This window comes from Schistocerca cancellata, chromosome 9 (assembly GCF_023864275.1).
Source record: "Schistocerca cancellata isolate TAMUIC-IGC-003103 chromosome 9, iqSchCanc2.1, whole genome shotgun sequence".
NCBI lineage: Eukaryota > Metazoa > Arthropoda > Insecta > Orthoptera > Acrididae > Schistocerca > Schistocerca cancellata.
Genome location: NC_064634.1, coordinates 157,186,974 through 157,213,049, shown reverse-complemented (window position 1 = coordinate 157,213,049; position 26,076 = coordinate 157,186,974). Strand labels below are relative to the sequence as shown.

The window sequence follows — 26,076 nt, the reverse complement described above, 5'->3', positions numbered from 1 at the left end:
TAAATGCTTCAGCTAAGCTAATACTTGGTTAAAGCATTGACTTCGTTTCTATTTTCTTTTTCACATCACGACTTCAAATTTTTGTGTTCACGACATTTAGCTTCCCGAAAGACAACGCATTGAGACGCTTGTGGATCAAGGCATTGCGACGAAAAGACTGGGAACCGACAAAATCTAGCAAAATATGTTCAGATCATTTCCGTGAAGCTGACATTGATCGAACGTCGTTATTATGTGTTCGCATTAGAGACGGTGCAGTGCCGTGCATATTCTCATTTCCGACACGCATGCAGAATGTAAGTTCACTACATTTTCGTAAATGATTGTAATTTTTCAATGTGTGGTGCGTATTTCTTTTACGGGATGTTAGACTTGTTTATCTGTGCTTTTGGCAAACTATGTCAAAATAGCCGTCGTGCATTGTGTGTTTTTACTTTCTTGTTATTGTTTTCAGATAATCCAGTGAGTGAATGTTGTGGCGAGGCAAGGAATCATTCTTCGAAATTTATAAGATGTGAATATTCAAAAGTCGTGAGTCTTGCTAATAAGATGATAGGAAGTAACATCTGCCATTTGTACTTTGAATTACTAAAACTGATAGTTTTATCCCTTTGTAAAACAGAACTATCTTTTATTTTGCCTCGACGTAGGCCGTACGTAACGAACGAGCATTCGCGTCAACAAATCACTTTTACAACCATCTGATGATTAGTGTACCTCCACGAAAGCTATCCACTCCAGTTAATTTAAGCTGGTACGTGTTTCTAAATTTCACACAGTGATTTAAAAGAAAACACACATTATGGGCCACCTACTATGGCTCCATATGCTGGTTATGCTCTATACGGGGGGTGGAGTGGAGCAACGCCATTCCCTCTTCTCTCCCCTCCCCGTAGTAGATCGATACGCTGCAAACCCCTGTGAAGGGCATGGTCGAGGAACCTGTTGTATGACGTATGATGGTTTCCTCTTGATACATTCATCCTGTATTCTAACCTCTTTAGTGGTTTCATACAAGTATTCTGTGTAAATCTGCTTTAGAATTGTTACTTCGGCATGAACATTGATTCGGTATTATGTTTTCCGGTCAAACTTTCTACTTAATTATGACGTAACAAAAAAGTTATATCCGTTAATCGAGTGAGGAAAAATCAGTAATGATAAGTACACTACAGTTTCCGAGATTGTAGTGAAAACTGACGAATATATAATTTACCATGCCGGTATTTAAGACGCACACACCAAACAACCAGCTGAGCCCACTTGTTCATCATCTTTGTGGTGACAACGGAATTTCAGCTTTTTGTAAACGCCCAAGAGCTAAAAACCCTCTGTAGGGCAAAACTTTCGATCATACCCAGATATGTATGAAATATTTACATTTTGAAAAATCCTGTGGCACTAATCATCATAAATTTTTATGCTTGGAAAACTATTGACCACAATCCATTCTGTGGAAGTGCCATTTCTATGGTCGATATTTTAACCACATCGCGAAAATGGGATCTTTTATTAAAACAACAGTAAACAGAGGAAACAAAAGCTTTATTTGTTGTTATCTTTTGTTATTTTATGTACACGCACTAAAACCATAAAAACGCACACACATAAACCAGATTTGTTCCGTTGCTTAGTTTTGCTGGTGGCAGGTCCAAAGCACCGTCTGCACAAAGCTACATTTCAGGTAGTGCATGCTAACTTCCTACGTTTTAGTTGTTTCTTGTGCTGTAAAATGCACATTTGTTTCTTGTGCTGTAAAATGCACATCTCCTTGATGTACCTGCTGTAGGCTTATAATCAGCCCATTCCTGAACTGCATCCATCGGAATCCTATAGCTCTTTACTGAAATTTTGACTTGCTGATTATATTTTTGTGCATGGTGTCGGCACGATGTTCGGTTTTGAGCAAAAATTTCCACGTAGCTCATTGGCCACGATATTTCTAAATTTTAAATATGGTGGAGGTTTATTATTCGCAGCAGGAAAGCTAGTCCTGTAAAGTATATATGCATCAATGAAGTAATAGAAAATTTTCTCGAATCACGCATAAAGGGGAGTGCAAATTCACAGGAACTCTAGGACAAACTGGTAGTAAAAATTTTGAGTATTAAGTTTACATGGAGTCATTCCCTGTTTAGAGAACTTCATCTGATATGGAGTAAGTCCAGACATATTAGAAATTTCAGAATCTGGTTATAATTTAGAAATACACTCTTATACTCCTTCACTGTTTGACTGAACTTCATCAAAACACTGCTGTGTTTTGTGGTTATTGGTGCCTCTGAAAGTTCCTACTAGAGCATTCTCTGCTTCTGCAGATACTTCATACTCAGAGTAGGATCTCTCAAAGGCTTTTGATTGTGTAAATCATGAAATTCTGCTAGACAAGCTCAAGTATTGTGGCATGAGTGGGACAGTGCACAAATGGTTTAATTCGTACCTAACTGGAAGAGTGCAGAAAGTTGAAATAAGTAGTTCTCGTAACATGCAAAGATCAGCACATTCCTCAAACTGGGGAACTATCAAGAATGGGGTTCCACAAGGGTCAGTCTTGGGTCCTTTGTTGTTCTTATTATATATTAATGACTTGCCATTCTATATTCATGAAGAGGCAAAGTTAGTTCTCTTTGCTGATGATACAAGTATAGTAATCACACCTGAGAAACAAGAATTATCTGATGAAATTGTCAATACTGTCTTTCAGAAAATTACTAAGTGGTTCCTTGTAAACGGACTCTCACTGAATTTTGATAAGACACAGTACATACAGTTCCGTACAGTGAATGGTATGACGCCATTAATAAATATAGACCTTAATCAGAAGCATATAGCTAAGGTAGAATATTCCAAATTTTTAGGTATGTCCATTGATGAGAGATTAAATTGGAAGAAACACATTGATGATCTGCTGAAACGTTTGAGTTCAGCTACTTATGCAATAAGGGTCATTGCAAATTTTGGTGATAAACGTCTTAGTAAATTAGCTTACTACGCCTATTTTCACTCATTGCTTTCATATGGCATCATATTTTGGGGTAATTCATCACTGAGGAATAAAGTATTTATTGCACAAAAGCGTGTAATCAGAATAATAGCTGGAGTCCACCCAAGATCATCCTGCAGACATTTATTTAAGGATCTAGGGATATTCACAGTAGCTTCTCAGTATATATACTCTCTTATGAAATTTGTTATCAACAACCAAACCCAATTCAAAAGTAATAGCAGTGTGCATAACTACAATACTAGGAGAAAGGACGATCTTCACTATTCAAGATTAAATCTAACTTTGGCACAGAAAGGGGTGAATTATACTGGCACTAAAGTCTTTGGTCACTTACCAAATAGTATCAAAAGTCTGACAGATAACCAACAAGTATTTAAGAAGAAATTAAAAGAATTTCTGAATGACAATTCCTTCTACTCCATAGAGGAATTTTTAGATATAAATTAAGAAAAAAAATTATTAAAAAAAATATAAAAAAATAAAAAAAATAAATAAAAATAAAAAATACACAAAAAAATAAAGTTGTTATATTAACTTAAGTATGTTGTTAAATTAAGCTAATTATGTCATGTATTGGAAAATTTGACTCGTTCCACATCATTACGAAATATCGTATTCATGATCCATGGAACTAGTATTAATCTAATCTAATCTAATCTAGGAGCCAATGTCACCAAACACATTTCCCAAAAGAAAGATCTCAGAAGGGCTCAAGCTTGATTCGCACTAGATACAGTGAAGGGGGAAGCAGATTATTATTAACGTATCTGCTGTGTGTTACGCTATAGTATCATAATAAATTGATTTTATTTTGAGAATTTAAAGACTTACCAACAAAATTCTACGAAATTCGTGCACTGAAAACTTCTCTCTGGGCATCCCATGCTCTTTTGTAGCTCACTGATCTCAAAAAGTTGACCTGACTGTACTAGCTTGTGAGTCAGCTTCTGTGAAAACTGCCTAGAACATTTGAGTGCAGTGCTGTCTTGTAGAAACTGTTTTATAAAAGTGACAATCAAATATTGAGGTACCATAACAACATGTGCAAAAGTATTTGTTTACAACTGAAATATTATGTAAACTCCGGAAAATTAAGATTATGTGCATCTTCTTCCACACACGAGGGAAAAAAAAGTTTCTCAGCGATTTGCTATAGATACAATGAAACTGGAGGTAGTTTACTGTCACCATATCTATATTATACTATAAAATCATAATGAATCGATCTAATTTTGTAAATATAAAGACTTGCCAGCAAAAGTACGATACAATCCATGCACTGAAAACTGAATCTGCTTTGTGGTTACTGTATCTACCGCAAAGTGCAACGAGTTCTACCATCCGTTAACGAAACGACGTAGGCACATTGTGGTAGCTTAGTTGGTCAAAGATTTTTTTCCGTGCAGTAGCTGAATGTGATAGGGTCCTTTATAGACATCCGATTACATACGTTTTGAACCTTATGTGGTTTGGTTGAAATATCGTTCACAAACCTATAAATGATGGCATAAGGAGCACAAGCAGTAGTTTGGGGGGCCAAGGTGAGAGTGGCGCCAGACGCATGAGAACGACAAGATTTCAGGTAAAGCAACATTATTCCATGTTGTGTAACACGATACTCTGCCTCGTGATGGCTGGGTGTTGTGTGATGTCCTAAGGTTAGTTACGTTTAAGTAGTTCTAAGTTCCAGGGGACTGATGACCATAGATGTTAAGTCCCATAGTGCTCAGAGCCATTTGAACCATTTGCAACACGATACACGTTCCATCATGTCATCCGACGTGGCATTTGTTATGTCATACACTATGACACAATGTGTCGTTAAAGTTCCGGGATACTTCGCGTTATTGATGAACCCACAATCTCAGATACTTAAATTGAAGATACACACCACTTCTAGAAGCACATACATTTGTCTCTCTTTGTTCTCTCTCTCTCTCTCTCTCTCTCTCTCTCTCTCTCACACACACACACACACACACACACACACATACACGAGAGTAAGATACTTCATTACATTTCCGCTCAGAATTGTTCTAAGATTTCACACAGATTTTGTAAGTGGTGGGCTTGACAAGAGGGTCCTAAATCTACATCCAGACTCCGCAAGCCACCCGACGGTGTGTGGCGGAAGGTACCTTGAGTACCTCTATCGGTTCTCCCTTCTATTCCAGTCTCGTGTTGTTCGTGGAAAGGAGGATTGTCGGTATGCCTCTGTGTGGGCTCTAATCTCTCTGATTTTATCCTCATGGTCTCTTCGCGAGATATACGTAGGAGGGAGCAATATACTGCTTGACTCTTCGGTGAAGGTATGTTCTCGAAACTTCAACAAAAGCCTGTACCGAGCTACTGAGCGTCTCTCCTGCAGAGTCTTCCACTGGAGTTTATCATCTCCGTAACGCCTTTGCAATTACTAAATGATCCTGTAACGAAGCCTCTCTCTCTCTCTCTCTCTCTCTCTCTCTCTCTCTCTCCCACACACACACGAGAGAGAGAGAGAGAGAGAGAGAGAGAGAGAGAATCAAAAAATTGCTTTAGCGTCCTCACATGAACAAATCCAGCTCCAAAAATTTTATCACCGAAGAAAGAAAGAAAGAAAGAAAGAAAAAAAACCTGTTTGACTTTCACATGTACGCTCTTCAGCCATATGTTTAATATATTATATACTATGGCTGGCAAATCTGCATTTTGCGCACAAGTTCAGGGACCTCAGCTTATAAATTGTAAGATGTAGGTGTGCCAAAACCTTACAGCTAAGAGAGCTAACGGTGCTGGGGAAGTAGTATTAACTCGTAAAAAGTGCGAATATGTCAAGATGTTTTGATTTATGAGCCTTTGAAGCTGCCAAATAAATCGAAGAGCTAGTCCCCTTCTTTTACGTCACTAACTCTGCCCAGAACGTATTCGCCCTTTTTGTGCTGTGGCAGGAGGATTTTTCATTCTGGTTCCCAACTTTTACTCTATAGTAATTTTTATATTATACCGCAACTAATGTAGTTTTTTGTTGTCAGACGACGTCTAATTCGTAATAGGTTTTTCAATTGTATTTCGAGCCATGTTGCTGATATTGTGACAATGGGCAAAGCTGTAACAAGACGACAATTTTAATTATATGTATTCGTGTATCTTTTTTTTTTTTAAAATAAGCCGATTCGCGTAAGTTTGAAACATATACGCGGCATGCGTAAAAAGCCTCACAAAATAGATGTCTTTTTTTCACGTAAAATCTGAATTTTTGGAACCAAGTTTTCAGTTTTATGGTAAGCATGCATCATTTTTATTTATTTCATTGACTTTAAACCATATCCGCGCATTCTATTTATATAAGAACGAATTTTACGTGATACTTGTAGCGCGACTTTAAACCATCTTATCTCGAAAACGGATAGAGATTATTACATAAAAAAAAATCGTTCCGTCTTTGACCATTTATCGATAATGTTCGTGCAAAGTTTGAGCTGATTCGTGCAAGTTTAAATTATAGAAGTGCACCACATTAAAAACCTCCCAGATTTTTTTAATTTTCTATTTTAATTTTAATTTTCATTTTTTGCACATAAAATCACAATGTTGCCCGGACAAATAGTGCCATTAGCTGAGCATTAATTTCAGCTCAGTTAAAATCTTTTGGAAAAGGAATTAATCGATTCACACCATTTTCCTCGACTTCAGATCCGGTTCGGCGTTCAAACCATGCTTAATATACTGTAACACAGCTACAATAAGACAGGTGTTCGAATGGCGAAAGAAATGGCCGCTGTTCCAGGCTAAACCAAAAGCCTTTTGCCTCTTGTTCCTAGCCCAAATAGGAACCGAGCACTGTGGGCGGAGGCGCCAAATGATACGTCGCATTTGTGGCAAAATGTTCTTGAACTGGCTTTTAAATTCCATAGATGCTACTGTCTACATCACTCATCTTTGCATTGGTGTGAGTATAAAACTTGGGCAGTACTGCAACATATGCCTTTTTTAAAGGATACGTTTTTAAACGGGAGTTGATCATTACTACTTTTTTTGTTGAACTCTATTTCAGTTTCTGTATGATCTGTAAGAGCCTGGACACTGACTGTGGTACCACTTCACGTACAACTAAAATTTCATTATGTTACGCGAGAATTCTTTGATAAATTTCCATTATGGTAGTCATTGAAGGCTTTATACATTGCCTTTGTGACATCCAAATGAGTTTTGTACAGCATCTCCCAATGTATAGCTCTATGGTTTGTTGTACACCTTTTGTACAGAAGTCTGGTTCTTTAGAAGTTTTGCTTTACAGAGACCGTATGCTGTGAAGGTTCCTTCCCTCATGTACTGTTTTATTTACCGGTAGGGGACTGATGACCTCACATGTGAAGTCCCATAGTTCTCAGAGCCATTTACTAGTACTTGGTCAACTTTTATTCTGAACTCGACCATCAATTATTCTAAATGCTCCTACCTGAAGCTAAAAGGTAAAAGTTCCTCCTTGACATATGACAGTACTACCTCGCCATCTGGTTTAATGAAGGTAAAAATCTTTCTCTTTGTTTTACACAGTCCAGTCACATTAATGTGACCACCACCTATGTTCGAGGTCAGTGTGCAATCATGACTCAAAAACAGCAAGTGACAACACTAGCATTGGAGGGTATGTAACTCATGTCAGGGTAGAAATGGAAAATATTGCAACCATTGTCATAATGCAGTGATGGTGTGTTTTATCTGATGTGCAAAGGGCATGATAATTGGCTTTCAAACCAAGGGTAGAAGCATTTCTTAAGTACCTAAGTTTGTATGCCATCATGGTTAAAGTATACCATGCATGTCAAAATGGTGCTTCCCAAAACCTGTGCCAAGATACATACGGTACACCACAGGGTCGTAGATGATAGAGGTAAATGATGGCTGCGGAGATATGTACAGGCAACTAGATGTGCCACTGTTGAGCAACTCACCACCCAAATGAAATAAGGAGCTACCAACAGTGTCGCCTCAACGACTGTTCAGTGAATGTTGCTGCGTATGAGTCTCCACAGTAGGTGCCTGGTTTATGCACCCATGCTGACAGCTGTTCATCAGCAACGAAGGCTGGAATTTGGACGCTAACACTACAGTTGGATATCCACTGAGTGGCGACCTGTGGCCTATGCAGATGAATAATGTTTTGTGTTCCATTGGACAGATGGCCATTGGCATGTATGACATCAAATGGCTGGAAGTTAACACCCTACAACAATTGTCGGAAGGGTCCATACTGGAGCAGGGAGCGTTATGGTCTGAGGAATGTTTTTCTGCCATCCCCTGAGTGTTCTCATCATTCTGAAAGGCGCAGTGGATCAGCACAAGCACACGTGTCCTTGGGGAGCTTATGGCATGTACTAACTGGACAGTGTTACGTGCCACACAGCTTGCAGTGTATGTGCATGATTCGAAGAGCACGAGGATTAAGTCACTGATCTCCACTGATTTAAACCAATAATCTGTGGGACCACCATGATTGGTCTGTAAGCGCTGTGGATACTGTGCCAGGAAACTTAGCATAGCTATCCATGACACTGTCGGTGCATTCTAGAACCTCATTTGATCCTCTTCTTGAATGTCTTGCAGTAATCTGCACTGCAAAAGGTGGTTATTCAGGCTTTTGAGAGATGGTCACATTAATGTGGCTGGACACTGTAGTTGTACATTGTACATACATTATTTCTATACCTGCCTTGTGGTCACTGATGCCAGTTTCCATATAGATATTCTCTAAGAAGTCAGGTGTGTTTGTTGTCATTCAGTATAATATTTTTGAGTCAGGAGAAGGTTATCAAGTTCTATGTTGTAAGTAGTATTAGGGATAAAATTTATTATTGTTTCTTAGGAAATGCAATCCGAAAACAAAGGAAGTAGGTTACAGTACGCTTGTTCGCCCACTACTTGAATACTGCTCAGCAGTGTGGGATCCATACCAGATATGGTTGATGGAAGAGATAGAGAAGATCCAACGGAGAGCAGCGCGCTTCGTTACAGGAACATTTAGTAATTGCAAAGGCATTACGGAGATTATAGATAAACTCCAGTGGAAGACTCTGCAGGAGAGACACTCAGTAGCTCGGTACAGGCTTTTGTTGAAGTTTCGAGAACATACCTTCACCGAGGAGTCAAGCAGTACATTGCTCCCTCCTACGTATATCTCGTGAAGAGACCATGAGGATAAAATCAGAGAGATTAGAGCCCACACAGAGGCATACCGACAATCCTTCTTTTCACGAACAATACGAGACTGGAATAGAAGGGAGAACCGATAGAGGTACTCAAGGTACCTTCCGCCACACACCGTTGAGTGGCTTGCGGAGTGTGGATGTAGATGTAGATTTAGGACCCTCTTGTCAAGCCCACCACTTACAAAATCTGTGTGAAATCTTAGAACAATTCTGAGCGGAAATGTAATGAGGTATCTTACATAGACTGATCTTCTCCATGCCAACTGGCATGGATTCTGAAAACATCATTAATGTGAAATGAAAATCTTGCTTTTGTCTCATGACATCCTAAAGGTCATGGCAGGGACAACACAGTACTGTGGGTTATTACCCAATTTTTGTGACTGGATTGAGGGTTTCTTGGTATGGAAGACCCAGGATGTTATTTTCGGCAGAGAGTCGTTCACTTATATAGACTAAACCACAGGTATGTCACAGGGATGTGTGATCAGAAACTTGTTCTTATTGTGTATTAATGACATGGCAGATAATATCCTTAGTAACATTGGACTTTTTATGGTGATGCAGTTATCTATAATGAAATAGGATTTTCGGATGGGGAGAGGGGAGATTGGGGGGGGGTCTATACCTATACAGATATTCAGCCAGATCTAGATAAGATATCAAAGTGGTGCAGAGATTAGCAACTTCTCTAAATGTACAGAAACACAAAATTATGAACTTCACAAAAGAAAAAAATGTAGTATTATTTGACTATAACATCAGTGAATCATATGTGTAACAATTTTCAGTGATATGAAAGAGATGTCCACACAAATTCAATTGAGTGTAAGCACCTAGCAACTTAAGTTCATTGATGGGATGCTGAGAAATTGCAGTCAGCATACAAAGGCGATTGCTTCCAGAACACTCATTTGATATACCCTGAAATATTTCTGAAGCATGTGAGATCCATTCCAAATAGAACAAATATGAGATATTGAACATACACAAAGAAGGACATCAAGAATGGTTACAGGTTTGTTTGACATGTAGGAGAGTGACTTGCAGGAGAAATAGTAGTATTATGTTTCACGATACTATTTTACCAAACAAAGTTCTCTAGCATTTCAGTGAACAAAACTACAAAATGGCAACTATATACCACATACATAGAGAGAGAGAGAGAGAGAGAGAGAGAGAGAGAGAGAGAGAGAGAGAGAGAAGCTAATTGAAAGAACATTATTTTTATGGCATAAAAGTATAATGATGATAGATGCTCCAGTGGGTGGGTAGGTGGGGGGGGGGGGGGGGGGACTGAAATGAGTGCATGTGCTTGTGACATTTGTACAAGATTCATAGTGTAAAAGTCGAATACTTATTCCGGTGACAAACAATTTTATTCTTGGTTTACATACAGTGGACGACTGTTTTTTCAATACTATCACTATACCGTATTTACTCGAATCTAAGCCGCACTTTTTTTCCGTTTTCTGTAATCCAAAAAACCGCCTGCGGCTTAGAATCGAGTGCAAAGTAAGTGGAAGTTCTGAAAAATGTTGCTAGGTGCCGCCACAACTAACTTCTGCCTTCGAATATGTGTAGCGCTACACGGGCATGCTTTGCAGGCACAAAGATAAATACTGGCACCAAAACCTCTGCATCAGTAAAAAAATTAAAAAAAGGTGGAAGACGAGCTTTTTTCTCCGCCCCGAGTTTCGAACCACTGCATTTTGTACATTATCCGACGAAGTGAATACAAATTCCGTATTGTTCATCTTCGAATGTAGCAGCATTTCTATGTACTACGAAAATCCGACTGGCAAGACTGGGATGTTTGTCAATATGGCAAACTCTACGTTCTGAATTTTTTCCTACCTGTCAGAAGAGTTGGTTGCTAATAGGAACTTTCATGAATTGTGAATCACACGCAGTATTCTCTTCACCATAAGAATAATACGAATATAAACATTTTATCATGCATTCTTTCGTATTTGCTGCTATCTCATTTAAATCCTGTCTGCCTAATAAAATACGAAACTAGAGTGAGACAACAACAAACGCGGAAGAATATACATATCATGTAATGTTTTTATTCGTATTATTCTTATGCCTAATAGTGATACAGTCAGAATTGAAGCACGGCAATTGACTAGATTTTTAAATCTAAGATGACTAATTTCTGTGCAGAATATAATGTACTAAAGAAGCGTCTGCAAAGATTTTCAAACTGAGAAAAATTCTTGCTAAACTCTCGTTCTGAACATCTTCTATCATACGCAGCCTATTATTTGGTTCTTGTTGATCATTACCAAAGAAAGCAGCAGTGTACGTAACAACAAATAGCAGTCTCTTGTCATTGTTTCGATAATGAGACGATTCCTCTCTTTATTATTATTATTATTATTATTATTATTATTATTATTGTAAGCGCCTAAGCGGCGGTAGCGCGCACAAAAGCAAGCCATGCCGCGAACGGTGACAGGTCGTAAACACTCATTATAAGAATGCGGCAAACAATGCATGACAGTACAGTAATGCATTTTCAGCTTAGAGTCACGTAAACACCTATAACAAAGAGAACGGCACTTATAAGATCAAAGAAAAATAAGCAATCAATTCAAACCAGACGAAGCACGTGAAAAAGGAAGGGTACCCATATAAATACGGACGGAGCTACTGACGCCTAGCAATAGCTACCTGGTGCAGCTTAACTGCTAAGCTTACGACTCGAACCAAACTACTGTAGCTGTATCGTCATTCATTCGACTTAAATTGAGTCTCATATTACAATGGACCAACTTTGTTTCGATTTGGAGGTGTGGCCTAAAACTTTTCTCACCTCTTGAATTTCGAGTGTCAAACTTCAGGTGCGGCTTAGATTCGGGAAAATTTTTTTCCTTGATTTCGAGTCTCATTTTTCAGGTGCGGCTTAGATTCGAGTAAATACGGTAGTCTTAGTATTTAGCTTCATATGTTAAATGTGTGGCTTTTTATCTTTGTGTTTGCGTATTCCCTTGAGGGTGTTACTTCTTCTAACAAATATGCTGATGACCAGCTAGTAAAATTAGATGACAAGAAGAAACTGAAGTGCAATGCTGTTCCCATAGCATTCTCACTCACTGTGACTACACTTTCAAGAAGGCAGTCTAAACGAATACCTGGAATCACCCTTGCTACATTACAAAGAAGCTGCTGCTCTGCACTAGAACTGCAAGATACTACACAGTCATCTTCTCAGAGTAATAGATTGCCTTACGAAATCCTTTGAGTAACACCTTCCATTACAAAGGAATTTACCTAGTGCTGTTGAGTGGTGTTGTTGTTGTTGTGGTCTTCAGTCCTGAGACTGGTTTGATGCAGCTCTCCATGCTACTCTATCCTGTGCAAGCTTCTTCATCTCCCAGTACCTACTGCAACCTACATCCTTCTGAATCTGCTTAGTGTATTCATCTCTTGGTCTCCTTCTATGATTTTTACCCTCCACTCTGCCCTCCAGTACTAAATTGGTGATCCCTTGATGCCTCAGAACATGTCCTACCAACCGATCCCTTCTTCTAGTCAAGTTGTGCCACAAACTCCTCTTCTCCCCAATCCTATTCAGTACCTCCTCATTAGTTATGAGATCTACCCATCTAATCTTCAGCATTCTTCTGTAGCACCACATTTCGAAAGCTTCTATACTCTTCTTGTCCAAACTATTTACCATCCATGTTTCACTTCTATACATGGCTAAACTCCATACAAATACTTTCAGAAATGACTTCCTGACACTTAAATCTATACTCGATGTTAACAAATTTCTCTTCTTCAGAAACGCTTTCCTTGCCATTGCCAGTCTACATTTTATATCCTCTCTACTTCGACCATCATCAGTTATTTTCCTCCCCAAATAGCAAAACTCCTTTACTATTTTAAGTGTCTCATTTCCTAATCTAATACCCTCAACATCACCCGACTTAATTCGACTACATTCCATTATCCTCATTTTGCTTTTGTTGATATTCATCTTATATCCTCCCTTCAAGACACCATCCATTCCGTTCAACTGCTCTTCCAAGTCCTTTGCTGTCTCTGAAAGAATTACAATGTCATCTTCATCTACATCCTCTTCCATTTCCATAATATTGTCGTCAAGTACATCGCCCTTGTATAGACCCTCTATATACTCCTTCCACCTTTCTGTTTTCCCTTCTTTGCTTAGAACTGGGTTTCCATCTGAGCTCTTGATGTTCATACAAGTGGTTCTCTTATCTCCAAAGGTCTCTTTAATTTTCCTGTAGGCAGTATCTATCTTACCCCTAGTGAGATAAGCCTCTACATCGTTACATTTGTCCTCTATCCATCCCTACTTAGCCATTTTGCACTTCCTGTCGATCTCATTTTTGAGACGTTTATATTCCATTTTGCCTGCTTCATTTACTGCATTTTTATATTTTCTCCTTTCATCAATTAAATTCAATATTTCTTCTGTTACCCAAGGATTTCTACTAGCCCTCGTCTTTTTACCTACTTGATCCTCTGCTGCCTTCACTACTTCATCCCTTCTTCTACTGTATTTCTTTCCCCCATTCCTGTCAATTGTTCCCTTATGCTCTCCCTGAAACTCTGTACAACCTCTGGTTCTTTCAGTTTATCCAGGTCCCATCTCCTTAAATTTCCACCTTTTTGCAGTTTCTTCAGTTTTAATCTACAGGTCATAACCAATAGATTGTGGTCAGAGTCCACATCTGCCCCTGGAAATGTCTTACAATTTAAAACCTGGTTCCTAAATCTCTGTCTTACCATTATATAATCTATCTGATACCTTTTAGTATCTCGAGGGTTCTTCCATGTATACAACCTTCTATCATGATTCTTAAACCAAGTGTTAGCTATGATTAAGTTGTGCTCTGTGCAAAATTCTACCAGGCGGCTTCCTCTTTCATTTCTTAGCCCCAATCCATATTCACTTACTACGTTTCCTTCTCTCCCTTTTCCTACACTCGAATTCCAGTCACCCATGACTATTAAATTTTCATCTCCCTTCACTATCTGAATAATTTCTTTTATTTCATCATACATTTCTTCAATTTCTTCGTCATCTGCAGAGCTAGTTGGCATATAAACTTGTACAACTGTAGTAGGTGTGGGCTTCGTATCTATCTTGGCCACAATAATGCGTTCACTATGCTGTTTGTAGTAGCTTACCTGTGTTCCTATTTTCCTATTCATTATTAAACCTACTCCTGCATTACCCCTATTTGACTTTGTGTTTATAACCCTGTAGTCACCTGACCAGAAGTCTTGTTCCTCCTGCCACCGAACTTCACTAATTCCCACTATATTTAACTTTAACCTATCCATTTCCCTTTTTAAATTTTCTAACCTACCTGCCCGATTAAGGGATCTGACATTCCACGCTCCGATCCGTAGAATGCCAGTTTTCTTTCTCCTGATAACGACATCCTCTTGAGTAGTCCCCGCCCGGAGATCCGAATGGGGGACTATTTTACCTCCGGAATATTTTACTCAAGAGGACGCCATCATCATATAATCATACAGTAAAGCTCGGGAAAAATTACGGCCGTAGTTTCCCCTTGCTTTCAGCCGTTTGCAGTACCAGCACAGCAAGGCCGTTTTGGTTATTGTTACAAGGCCAGATCAGTCAATCGTCCAGACTGTTGCCCTTGCAACTACTGAAAAGGCTGCTGCCCCTCTTCAGGAACCACACGTTTGCCTGGCCTCTCAACAGATACCCCTCCGTTGTGGTTGTACCTACGGTACGGCTATTTGTATCGCTGAGGCACGCAAGCCTCCCCACCAACGGCAAGGTCCATGGTTCATGGGGGGGGGGGGGGGGGGGGGGGGGGGCTTGAGTGGTTGTAATGTGCAAAGAGTCAAAACTCACACCAACAATTCTGATTAAGACGTATAGTCTTTCACTGCATGTATCTTTAAATCGTTTGGATGGGATAGATCCGGAATATATTTAAATGTTTGGTTTAGATGCTTCCCTTATCGTATTGAAGTTAACTGTGGCTTGGCTTATTGGCATCATCATATCAATTGGGCAATGAAAACCTTAAGACTACGAAAATATGTTTTGCTTAATGGTTTGTGTTTACCATCCTATATTTCAAGGTGAACTGGAGCCAAGTGTGGCAAAAAGTTGTATGACTTTTAAACCTCTCCAGTTTTTTTCCTTTTTCTTACTTTGGTATAATCTTAAGGTAGTCTGAGTCACTTTGATTTTTACGTGTATATGCATACATATTGACATAAAATTCAAAATGTCATAGCAGGAATGGCTAGAAGACAGATGCAAGACTGTAGAAGCATGCATGACTAGGGGAATAGCAGCTCCTGCCGATATGAAAATCAAAGACCTTTGGAGTAAACAGAAACAGCTGTATGAATGTCAAGAGTTCAAATGGCCAGATGCCAGATGGCTGAAGAGGAAGTAAATGAAGAGAAGAGGGAGATTCGATACTGTGAGAAGAATTTGACATAGCACTGAAAGACATAAGTGGAAACGAGGGCCCTGGAATAGGCAATATTTCCTGTGAGTTAATGAGAACTTTGGGTAAGCCTGCCATGACAAAACTATTCCACATGATGTGAGAGGTATGAGATTGATGAAACAGCCCCAGACTTCAACAAGAATGTAATAATATCAAATTCAAAGATGACTTATTGACAGATGAGAATACTATGGAACCATCAGTTTAATATTATGATTGCAAAATACTTATATCAATTATTTACAGAAGAATGGAAAAACTGGTGGAAGGTGACCTTGGGCAAGACAAGTTTGACTTCTGGAGAAATATTGGAACAAACAAGGTAAGACAGACTGTGTGACTTACCGGAGAAGTTGGTTGAAGAAAGGCAAAATGGAATTTATAGCATTTGCAGACTTAGGGAAAATATTTGATAGTGTCTGAGCTGCTGTCTTTGAAATTTTGAAGGTAACAGGAAACAAATACCAGGATCTAAAGGTTATTTAGAACTTGTACAGGTATCAGACTGCATTACAATAGTCGAAGGGCACAAAAGGGAAGCAGTACTTCAGAAGGGAGTCAGAGTTTTTAGCCTATCTCCAACATTATTTATTCATTTTATATGCTGAGTAAGCAGTTATGGATACCAAGGGAAAATTTGTGAAGGGAATTAAAGTCCATGAACAGAAAATTAAAACTGTTCAGTTTGGTCTTGTCATAGTAATTTTCTCAGAGATGGTATGGGACTGAGCAAGAGGAATTGAATGGAATGAATAGTGTTTAGAAAAAGAGATTATAAAATGAATATCAACAAAAGTAAAAAGAGGGTAATGGAATGTAGTTGAATTAAATCACACCATGCGGAGTGAATTAGATTACAAAATGAGACAATAAAAGTGGCAGCAATAGCAGAGTTGTGCTATTCGGGCAGCAAAACATGTGATAACTGCCAAAGTAGGTGAGGTATAAAATGCAGAATGGCAACAGCAAGGAAAACATTTCTCTAAAGGAGCAAATTTTTAACGTATAAATTTATCTTAGGAAGTCAGAGGGTTAGAATAGACCTGTGGTTATTCCATGCTTGCCGTAAGAGGCAACTAAAAAGAGCCTTTATCATGCCAAGCTTTTACATTGACAACTGGGCTATTATTATCAAGTCACCCATCAATTTTAGTTCTTTTCACAACCATTTACTCAACCTTTTTTGCTTAATTACTTATTCTCCCCTTTTAGCATTTGACCTCCACTTCTCTAAATTTCACAGAAGGGCAAGTCATGGAGAAAGAAGCCTTACATAGTGTGTATTCTATTCACCCTGCTCTGTGACCCCCAGCACCTATTATAGCACTCGAAATTCTGCACAGTAGCCCATTTATCATGGGTAGGGAGGCACTGTCTTAATTTACTCTCAGTTGTAGCCTACTAACAATGCAGGGGTTGACATTCTGGTGCCTGAGCTGTAACCTCCCCATGTAGTCTGAGAAGTAGGTGAGTGTCCGATCCAGGATATTTGGACTCCAGGCCAACCTTGCAATGAGATGGGGGTGGTGTCCGTGGGTGGAACCCCCAACTTTAGGGAGTGCCATCGGGACAGATGATATGCAATGAAGCCGATCAAACTCACCCATACAGAACCTTTTTTGAGATGGGCTTTGCCAGTTTGCCCAAGGCATTTCAGCCCTGTGATAAGTTCAGGGATACCTCTCTTCATAACATCTCAACAGGATTCGAGGTCACATCTACCATTGCAACATAACAGTACAAATGGACAAATAATTGTGCACTAACCTAGAGTGGCATGGAGTAAATTTTGTTCCTCATTTTCAGAGATGGTATAAGGATAACATGACTGACATGGCAGCTTCTATCATACCCTTAGACTGAAATATTTTACATGAGAAAGTTAAGTTCATGAATTATAGGTATGACATTGAACCCTAGTTTCCTCCTCCTATGAGATGTTTCAGGATCCAGAGGTTTGGACACATGTCATCCTGCTGTACTTATGAGATGCTTGTCAGACGTGAAAGGAAAGCACATGGAAGCAGACCTTGCGAACAACCCCCTGCACGTGTAAGCTACCCAGGACACTATCTGCCTTTTTTACACCTGTAATATCAAGATCCTAAGAAGTAGTTCATAGATATGACATCTAACTGCAAACATTGTGTCAGAATTCACATCTAGCATGATGACAAGATCTTACGCACCAACTTCTGGACCTAGCCACATGTCAGTGAATTTTTTTAAAACAGAGACCTTACAGGGTGAAGAAGGAAAAATTGTAAGTTAAACTGAATTTCGTTGCTTGTCAGTCCCTACTCTGCCCCCTCCGAGTTAGAGCTTATGAATATCAATGAAGAATCACTCATTCATGTGAACCATGACTCAACAGAAGAGTAATTCATACTCCCATTTCCACTCACTGCATTCTCAGATCCTAATCTGATGTTCTTTCAGTGGAATTGTGATCAGACGCCATCAGTTAATGGCTACTACCTCTGCATGCAGCATTGCACTTCTGAAGCCACAGTTCTCAGAAACCCAATGCCCTATTATCAAAAATAGGACATCTCGAGGAGTTTGCATGTTCAGACACTTCCAGTGAGCAGGTGCCACTGAACTGCACATTACAAACTGTGGCTGTTCGTGTCCAGTTAGGGTAATAGTATTTAATATCTGTCTCCTTCCCAAGACACACACATAGCTTTCCACGAGCTGGTGGAGCTAGTGGAACAGCTACCTCCAGCCTTATTACTGTTGAGGGAGTTAAACAAACACAGTCCTTTTTGGGGCAGCAAAAACACATCTGGCAGGAGCCAGGTACTACAGTGATTAATTTCTGAACTGGAATTTTGACTACTTAACAGTAGAACTGCAACATGTTTCAACACACCCCATAAAATGTACTCAGCCATAGTTGTTACAATCTGAAGCCTGAGCATCTCATCATTGATCCATTGGAACATCCATGGGCACCTCTGCAATGATGAGCACCCCCTCCCCCCACTCTCTCTCTCTCTCTCTCTCTCTCTCTCTCTCTCTCTCTCTCTCTCTCTCTCTCTCTCTCTCTCTCTCTCTCAACCATTGGCCAGTGGAGTACACACCACGTTGATCACTTCGGGAAACTGACTGTCAGGCTTTCACCTCCAAATCTGCTTATGAAGCCAGCTAAGAAAAAATATAGAAGGAGTGGTACAAGGTGCTGTTGGCACAATTGTACACGCTGTGGAACCCACAAAACCCTATTCTTCAGACTCCCTCTGCTGGAAGACTGTGCCATGGTGATCCGAAGAAAGAGCTGCCACTATTGAAGAGTATAGAAAGGAAACTTCAGTGATACAGACACCAGCCTTTAACGGAAAATTTAATACCCTACTAGTGACTTCAAGTGAAAGCATGGTTTTTATTAAAAAGGAGAAAGCAGGAGTGTTAGGAACAGCATGTATCATTTGTGGGGACCCACATCATGTTGTGTCAAGTATGGTCTCAACTCCATAGTATTTGCAGCCACAAACCGTCTACAGTAGGTTCAGACATCTGGCTCACAGGTGGTATCTTTACTCATCCCATGGTCGTTGTTGAATTTTTCGCAGCACAGTTCACTGAAGTGTCTGCATGCAGTGACTAACATCCTTATTTCCTGACGTGGAAATGTGTGGCAGAGCAGAAATATTTAAGCTTCTGTGCACAAGGCCTCGAATTGTACAGTGTTCCATTTAAGAAATTGGAGTTTCGCAGCACTTCAGCAGTGCAGTGTGCTGAGACGAATCCCCAATATCTATAAAATCCACAGTCAAATCCAAACGTCTTAGTAATGACAGCATAAAACACATCCTTGTTTTTTTCAGTTGTATTTGGTGAGAAGAGGAATTTCCTTCCCTGTAGAGAGAGGGTATTATCATTCCTATCCTGTAACTGATTAGACTCTCATATTTTGGATTAATTATTGATCATCTTAACTAATGGGCTGTGTGTGGGTGACCTTCACCTGTATTACAGCTCTCATAATTGTGTGCTGCAGAGTGCCAACTTCAGCAGGCTATATAAAAAGTACGTTACTCGACTCTGAATCATGGATATGAATTTTCTCCCAGGAAAACTCACATCATTCTCTTTTGTCGACTCATGACTGAATCATCCAGAAGCTTACTTCAGTAACCAGTTACTTGAAGTTACTGAAAATTTCATCTATTTTGGCCTTCTGCATGAAGGTGATAAGTTAATGGGTTACCACACATACACCAGTTAAAGACAAATTACGTGAGGAACCTTAATACTGCCACATTTCTCAGTGGCATTTCCTGGGGCACAGACCACACAGTTCTCTGAATGTACGAAGCCTTGATCTTGTACCACATGGATATATGGTGTGTTGCCTATTGGTTGGCAGCACCATCAGAACTGGCCTTGTTAGACTCTTCCCCAAAATGGTGTGCAGTTGGCAATTGGAACCTTCCTTACAAATCCTGTAGATAACCTTCTGGTGGAAACTAGTATCTTATTACTGTCAGGTCAGATGTCAGAAACTTGTGATGGACTAAGAGCTTGCAATCTGTCAGACCCCTCCTGTTTGTGTTACTTGACTCCTCCTTGCAGCCAGCAGTTTAGTCTATTTGCAAATAGCCCAAAACTAGGAAGACCAGGTAGGATATGATCGAAGGTTCTGTGCAAGTACCTCCAACTGCCCTTGCTTGTCTGTGTGCACAGTTATAGTCCCCTCTCAGCTACCAGCTAACAAAGTTGTAAGATTTCTGAGGGAAAGCAGATTTTATAACAAAATGTAATGCATCTCTATGTTAGACGCCAGGGGTTGGTGCCAGGGAGTACTTCTCGCTGCGGTGTATGCCCCGACTGCCTTCCAGCTACTGTCTCCCTCTGCACTGTCAATCATTTTTAAGTATTTATATACATATCTTATTTATCTAACTGTGTAAGCCAATTAGCTTCCTAGTTTTAACAATCTTCATTTTCTCACCACATTTGAATTGTACAAACTATGACACTTCTTAGCATCGGGTGCAGGGAGCTCCAGCTGTGGCCACTTTCTCACAAACATCCATTTCCTGTGGCCAGTAATTGTTTCTCACTACCAGAGTTTCATGTTGTTTTTAACCGTCTGCTACTGTCATGCAGATTTTCAAACCACAATGATAAGGTCACAGACCAAGTGCTGACCATTGTCATTTCCTTATTTCACACTGTTTTACATAAAATTGCAGTGGAAAGAGGGACTGATAACCATTATGTTTATTTCCTTTAAACTCGTAAGCACCGTCCTCCTTACCTTGTTTGTATGCTCTGCTCAGTTCATTCTTCCCAAGTCCTAAGTTATGTGGGAATGAACTGGCCGACTGTTTCGTCAAAGAAGATACTATTTGTCCAACATTTGCTCTGACAATCCCAGGTGCAGATTTCTTGGTGTTAGTATGGGAGCTCCTCAGTCAGAGATGGAACACAATGTAATGGGCTACTGCACCTCTAATAAACTGCGCACTATCAAGGAGACTGCTATGGTTTTATAATTCTTCTCCTTCAACTTCCTTTGAAAGGAAGCCATTGTCCTATATCGCCACTGCATCTGTCATAGCAGATTGACCCATAATTTGATTTTATGTATCGAACCACTTGTCTTTGTGAAGCCATACAGACTGTAGCTCACTTCCTTGTGGAATGCTGGGTTCTGTGCTTCTAATATTGGAGTAAGATTCATAGGCATATGAACTGGTTCTTTGTTTCTCCCAAGAAAGTGATTTTTATTCTCAGATATAATGTTGTAAACTAGTTTTGTGGTGGGAACAGGGTGGTTGGGTTGGAGCGTCCCCCACCACACGCCAGGTCTGTGAGAGCTACGATGTTACCTCTGCCAGTTGTCTTGGTAATCACTCTTTTACTCTGTTTTATTTGCTTTAAGGTGCAATTAACTCCTTTTTTCTGCTGTATCCTATTTTCTATTTTAAGTGTAGCATTCCAATCAGTTGTGGGTGCAGTTCACCCCTTTTAATACTTGACTAGAACAGATCAGGGTTGGGATGGCTGTGGAGGGACGGCCCAATCACATTCAGAGCCCCCAGGTGAGACTCACCTTGCCTCACCCACCTGCTGACCTGATTATTTCTCTTTCACCTTATTTCGTATTGTTGGACCACCTCATTTTTACAATTACAAATCTCCAAGCTAGAAAGCATTCTTTACTCTGTAACTTAGGGTTGATGGGTTTCAGATGCAAATGGAGTTGCTCTCGCCACAGGTTATCCCAGGGAGGCCTCGTATCTGCCCTGACCCGTGTAACGGCCTGACCAATATACTCTGATGGGGGAAAAAAATAATTTCAACAACAAGGAGGTGTGTGAGATAAACAAAAGTTGGTAGACAAGTTCCTACATCCGAAAGGTGACGTCTATTCAAATTTGGCGCCATTTGCATGAGAGTGGCACTAGTAGTGCCACTACCAGGATACATAAAAGATTTTCTTTGAATGCATGCTGTAGTGATCGTGAGGATTAGTTACCTTTTAGAAGTTAGTCAAGAATGCCATTAAGATGATGAAGACACCATTATCAGCAGCTCACTGCATTTGAACGAGGTCATGTAATAGGGCTACGAGAAGCTGTGTCGTCCTTCTACGATATTGGAGAAAAACTTGGCACAAGGAATACCGCCGTATTCGACGTTTGGCTGGGGCACATTGTACTGCGTCTGCAGCAGCAGTCGGCACCACAGTGACATAAAAAGCTATTACAAAATCGGTTACTTCATGAACAGCTCCAAACCAGACGCCCTGTAGCGTTCATTCCACTGACCCCAAACCACTGCCATTTGCGACTAAAGTATGGTGAAGCGAGAGCTCATTGGAGGGCAGATTGGAGGACTGTTTTGTTTCTTGGTGAAAACCAGTTCTGCATCGTTACCAGTGATGGCTGTGCTTTAGTTAGGAGGAGGCCATGTGAGTGCCTCTAACCTACCTACTCACGTGCTAGATGCAGTGGACCTGCACCTAGAGTTACAGTGTGGGATGTGATTTCATATGACAGCAGGAGCACTCTCTTGGTATCCCAGGTATCCTTACTGCAAATTTGTACGTCAGTCTGGTGATTCGACCTGTTGTGCTGCCATTCATGAACAGCATTCCAGGGAGTGTTTCCCAGTAGGATAACACTTGCCCACGTACCGTTGCTGTAATTCAACATGTTCTACAGAGTGTCGACATGTTGCATTGGTGTGCTTGATCATCAGATCTGACTCCATTCAAGCACGTATGCATCATCGGACGCCAACTCCATCGTCATCCACAGCCAGCATTAACCGTCCCTGACTGATGAATGCTATAGGGCATGGAACTCCATCCCACAAACTAACATCCGGCACGCGAAAGACACAATGCATGCACTTTGCATGGTTGCATTCAACAGTCTGGCAGCTGATTAGTCCTTTGACTCCTAACGAACCAACAGTAAAGCTCACATGACGACCATAGATTTCTCAAACAAAAACAGTGTCCTGTGGTTGAAAGAAAGCACAGGTCATATGTCTCTACAAGATCAACAGCAGGAGTGATCCACCAATTTACTGTCCTATCCTTGACGTCCATTTTTCTATAGAACCGTAAAACATTTTCGGACTTCCTCCTTGCCAACCAGAATGGATTTTGAAAATAACGATCATGGTAAACTAAACTCGCAATTTTCCCTCCTGACGCCCGAAAGCCGTAGATCGAGGCAATCGAATAGATACAGTATTTCTTGACTCCCGAAAAGCATTTCGCTCCGTGTCACAAGAACTTTTCCCAATGAAAGTACAATAATATGGAATTTCAAAATGAAATCTGTGGATGGACTGATGATTTCTTCGTAGGGAGGATACGTCATGTTACCTCGGAGGCGGAGTAATTGTCAAATGAAACACACACACACACACACACACACACACACACACACACACACACGTTCGCTATCGAAAGTACGATTGTATGGGGTAGCAAGTGTGACTGGATTAAGGAAGTTTTGGTAGAGACTACGTGGTACGTTATCTTGGATGCAAATTCATCTACAGATGCAGAAGTAACTTCAGGTGTTCTACAGGGAAGTGTGTGGGCATCCTTACCGTTCATGGTGTATATTAATTACCTTGCAGGCAATATTAATAGTGACCTCAGACTTTTTGTTGGTGGTGCAGTTATTGATAATGAAGGGATGTCTGTAAAGACCAGCACAGTTATTCAGTCAGAGCTTGATTTCAAATCTGTGCATGAATTGGCAACTGCTTAAATGTTCAGGACAGTAAAATGGTGCACGTCACAAAACGAAACAAGTAGTATCCCATGATTACAATATCAGAGTGAGAGTTGGGACTGGTCAACTCATACAAGTATGTTTGTAATAATATATTGAGATATGAAATGGAATTATCACATAGGATCTCTCGTAGGTAAAGCAAATTGTAGACTAAAGTTCATTCATAGGATACAAGGAAAATGCAGTCAGTCTACAAAGGAGATTGCATACAAAGTACTTATTTGACCCATCCTAGAATATTGTTGACATGCGTGGGACCTGTACCGAACCTTTGGGATATGAACGACTACAAAGGAGGGCATCATGAATGGTCACAGATCTGTTCGACCCATGAGACAGTGCAACGAAGAGGCTGAAAGAACTGAACTAACAGATGCTTGAAGACAGATGCAAACTATCACGCGAAACAAAAGTGTTCCCGGCCGCGGTGGACGAGCGGTTCTAGGCGCTCAGTCTGGAACCGCGCGACTGCTACGGTCGCAGGTTCGAATCCTGCCTTGGGCATGGATGTGTGTGATGTCCTTAGGTTAGTTGGGTTTAAGTAGTTCTAAGTCTAGGGGACTGATGACCACAGATGTTAAGTCCCATAGTGCTCAGTGCCACATGTTGACAAACTGCCTATTGACTTCTGTCTCCGGTTCTTCGGCTGACATTAATCTAATGATGTTACTGACGTTTCGCCAGCACAATTGGCTGGCATTGTCAAAGCTTCATCCTCCATTGCCGGTGGTGAACTGCAGCCGAGCTCGCGGCCGCAAGACTGTATGTACCTGGCGCGCCAACGTCGAACCACAAGTTTAAACGTATTGGTAGTAAAAGTATGCAACATTATTCTCGTTCGATACCACTACGACATACTTAAAGGACAGGCTTCTCTGCGGTCATTTCCGGTGCGGTTCTCCTCTTGCTACCTGCGACGATCGTTCGCTGCAATACGGGAAGCCAGGATCCGTTTACCTTAAGGCTTTCCTCTTTCGTGTTGTAACTGTTCGCGTGTTTTTGTATTTCTACAGCTTATCTGAACAAGCGCGTGTGATAGAGCTTCTGTACATCCAGAACTTCAGTGTCGGCAAATTTTATTACGTGGTCGGTCTCACGCAGTGCGTGCTTGACACGGCCGATTTTTCCATCTGCCCGTACCTGCAATGTCGCTTATGTTCTTTGATCCTGGTGTTGATCGATCGTCCAGTCATTCCGACGTAAACTTTTCCGCATGTGCATGGTATACGGTATATTCCCGACATTGCAAGTGGGTCCCTTTTTTCCTTTGCCGATCTAAGACACTCTTTGATCTTCTTTGTAGGTTTGAAAATCGTCTTTACGCCATGTTTGAGCAATATTCGGCAGATCCTGTCCGTCACTCTGGGAATGTATGGCAGAGAGGCCGTACCCGACATTGCTTTCTCTGATTCCTTACTTCGCTGAGTGTTTGACGCTGTTACACTTCTAATATAATTTGTGGAGTAACCATTGCTCCTCAGAACACTTTCCAGGTGTTGCATTTCGCGTCAGAGGTGCTGCGACTTACATATTCGTCCTGCTCGCGTTACGAGCGCATTAATGCCTCTTTTCTGGCTCGGGTGGTGGTTTGATAGTTTGTGCAGGTATCGGTCCGTGTGTGTCGGTTTTCGATGCACGCTGTGTCCCAGGTTTTCGCCATTCCTTGTGACCAGCACATCTACTTCCATGGTAAATTTTATGTTGGCATGGAGGCTGTTCAAGTGTCTTAGGAAGTCACCGAGATGTTCTTCACCATGGCTCCATACAACGAAAGTATCATCGACGTATCTGTACCATACCTTAGGTTTGCAAGTCGCCAAGTCCAGTGCCTGTGCTTCGAATTGTTCCATGAAGAAGTTGGCCACCCTTGGACTAAGAGGACTACCCATGGCGACGCCTTCCAACTGTTCGTAGAAATCACCATTCCATATGAAATAGCTCGTGGTGAGACATGCATGTTAGAGCTTTTTGATGTCGTGCGGGAAAATGGAACCTGTGTGCTCCAGAGCGTCACTGAGTGGCACTTTCCGAAACAAAGAAACAACATCAAAGCTGACCAGGATGTCGTTTGGTGCAAGTTTTAGTTTCTTCAGTTTCTCAGTGAAATGCCCTGAGTCTTTTATGTA

General features: G+C 40.6%; 2 protein-coding genes across 3 annotated transcripts in view; both read left to right on the top strand.

The window, feature by feature from the left end:
- The window catches only part of LOC126100243 (histone-lysine N-methyltransferase eggless-like), a 351,861-nt gene that overhangs the window by 29,615 nt on the left and 296,170 nt on the right, over positions 1–26,076 (top strand). The gene's annotated exons all lie outside the window — the stretch shown is intronic.
- LOC126101254 (uncharacterized) overlaps positions 1–26,076 on the top strand; it is a 39,895-nt gene that overhangs the window by 166 nt on the left and 13,653 nt on the right. Inside the window, exon 2 of the mRNA XM_049911942.1 lies at positions 101–296. Coding sequence (XP_049767899.1) covers positions 101–296 — 196 coding nt within the window. The remainder of the gene's footprint in view (positions 1–100; positions 297–26,076) is intronic.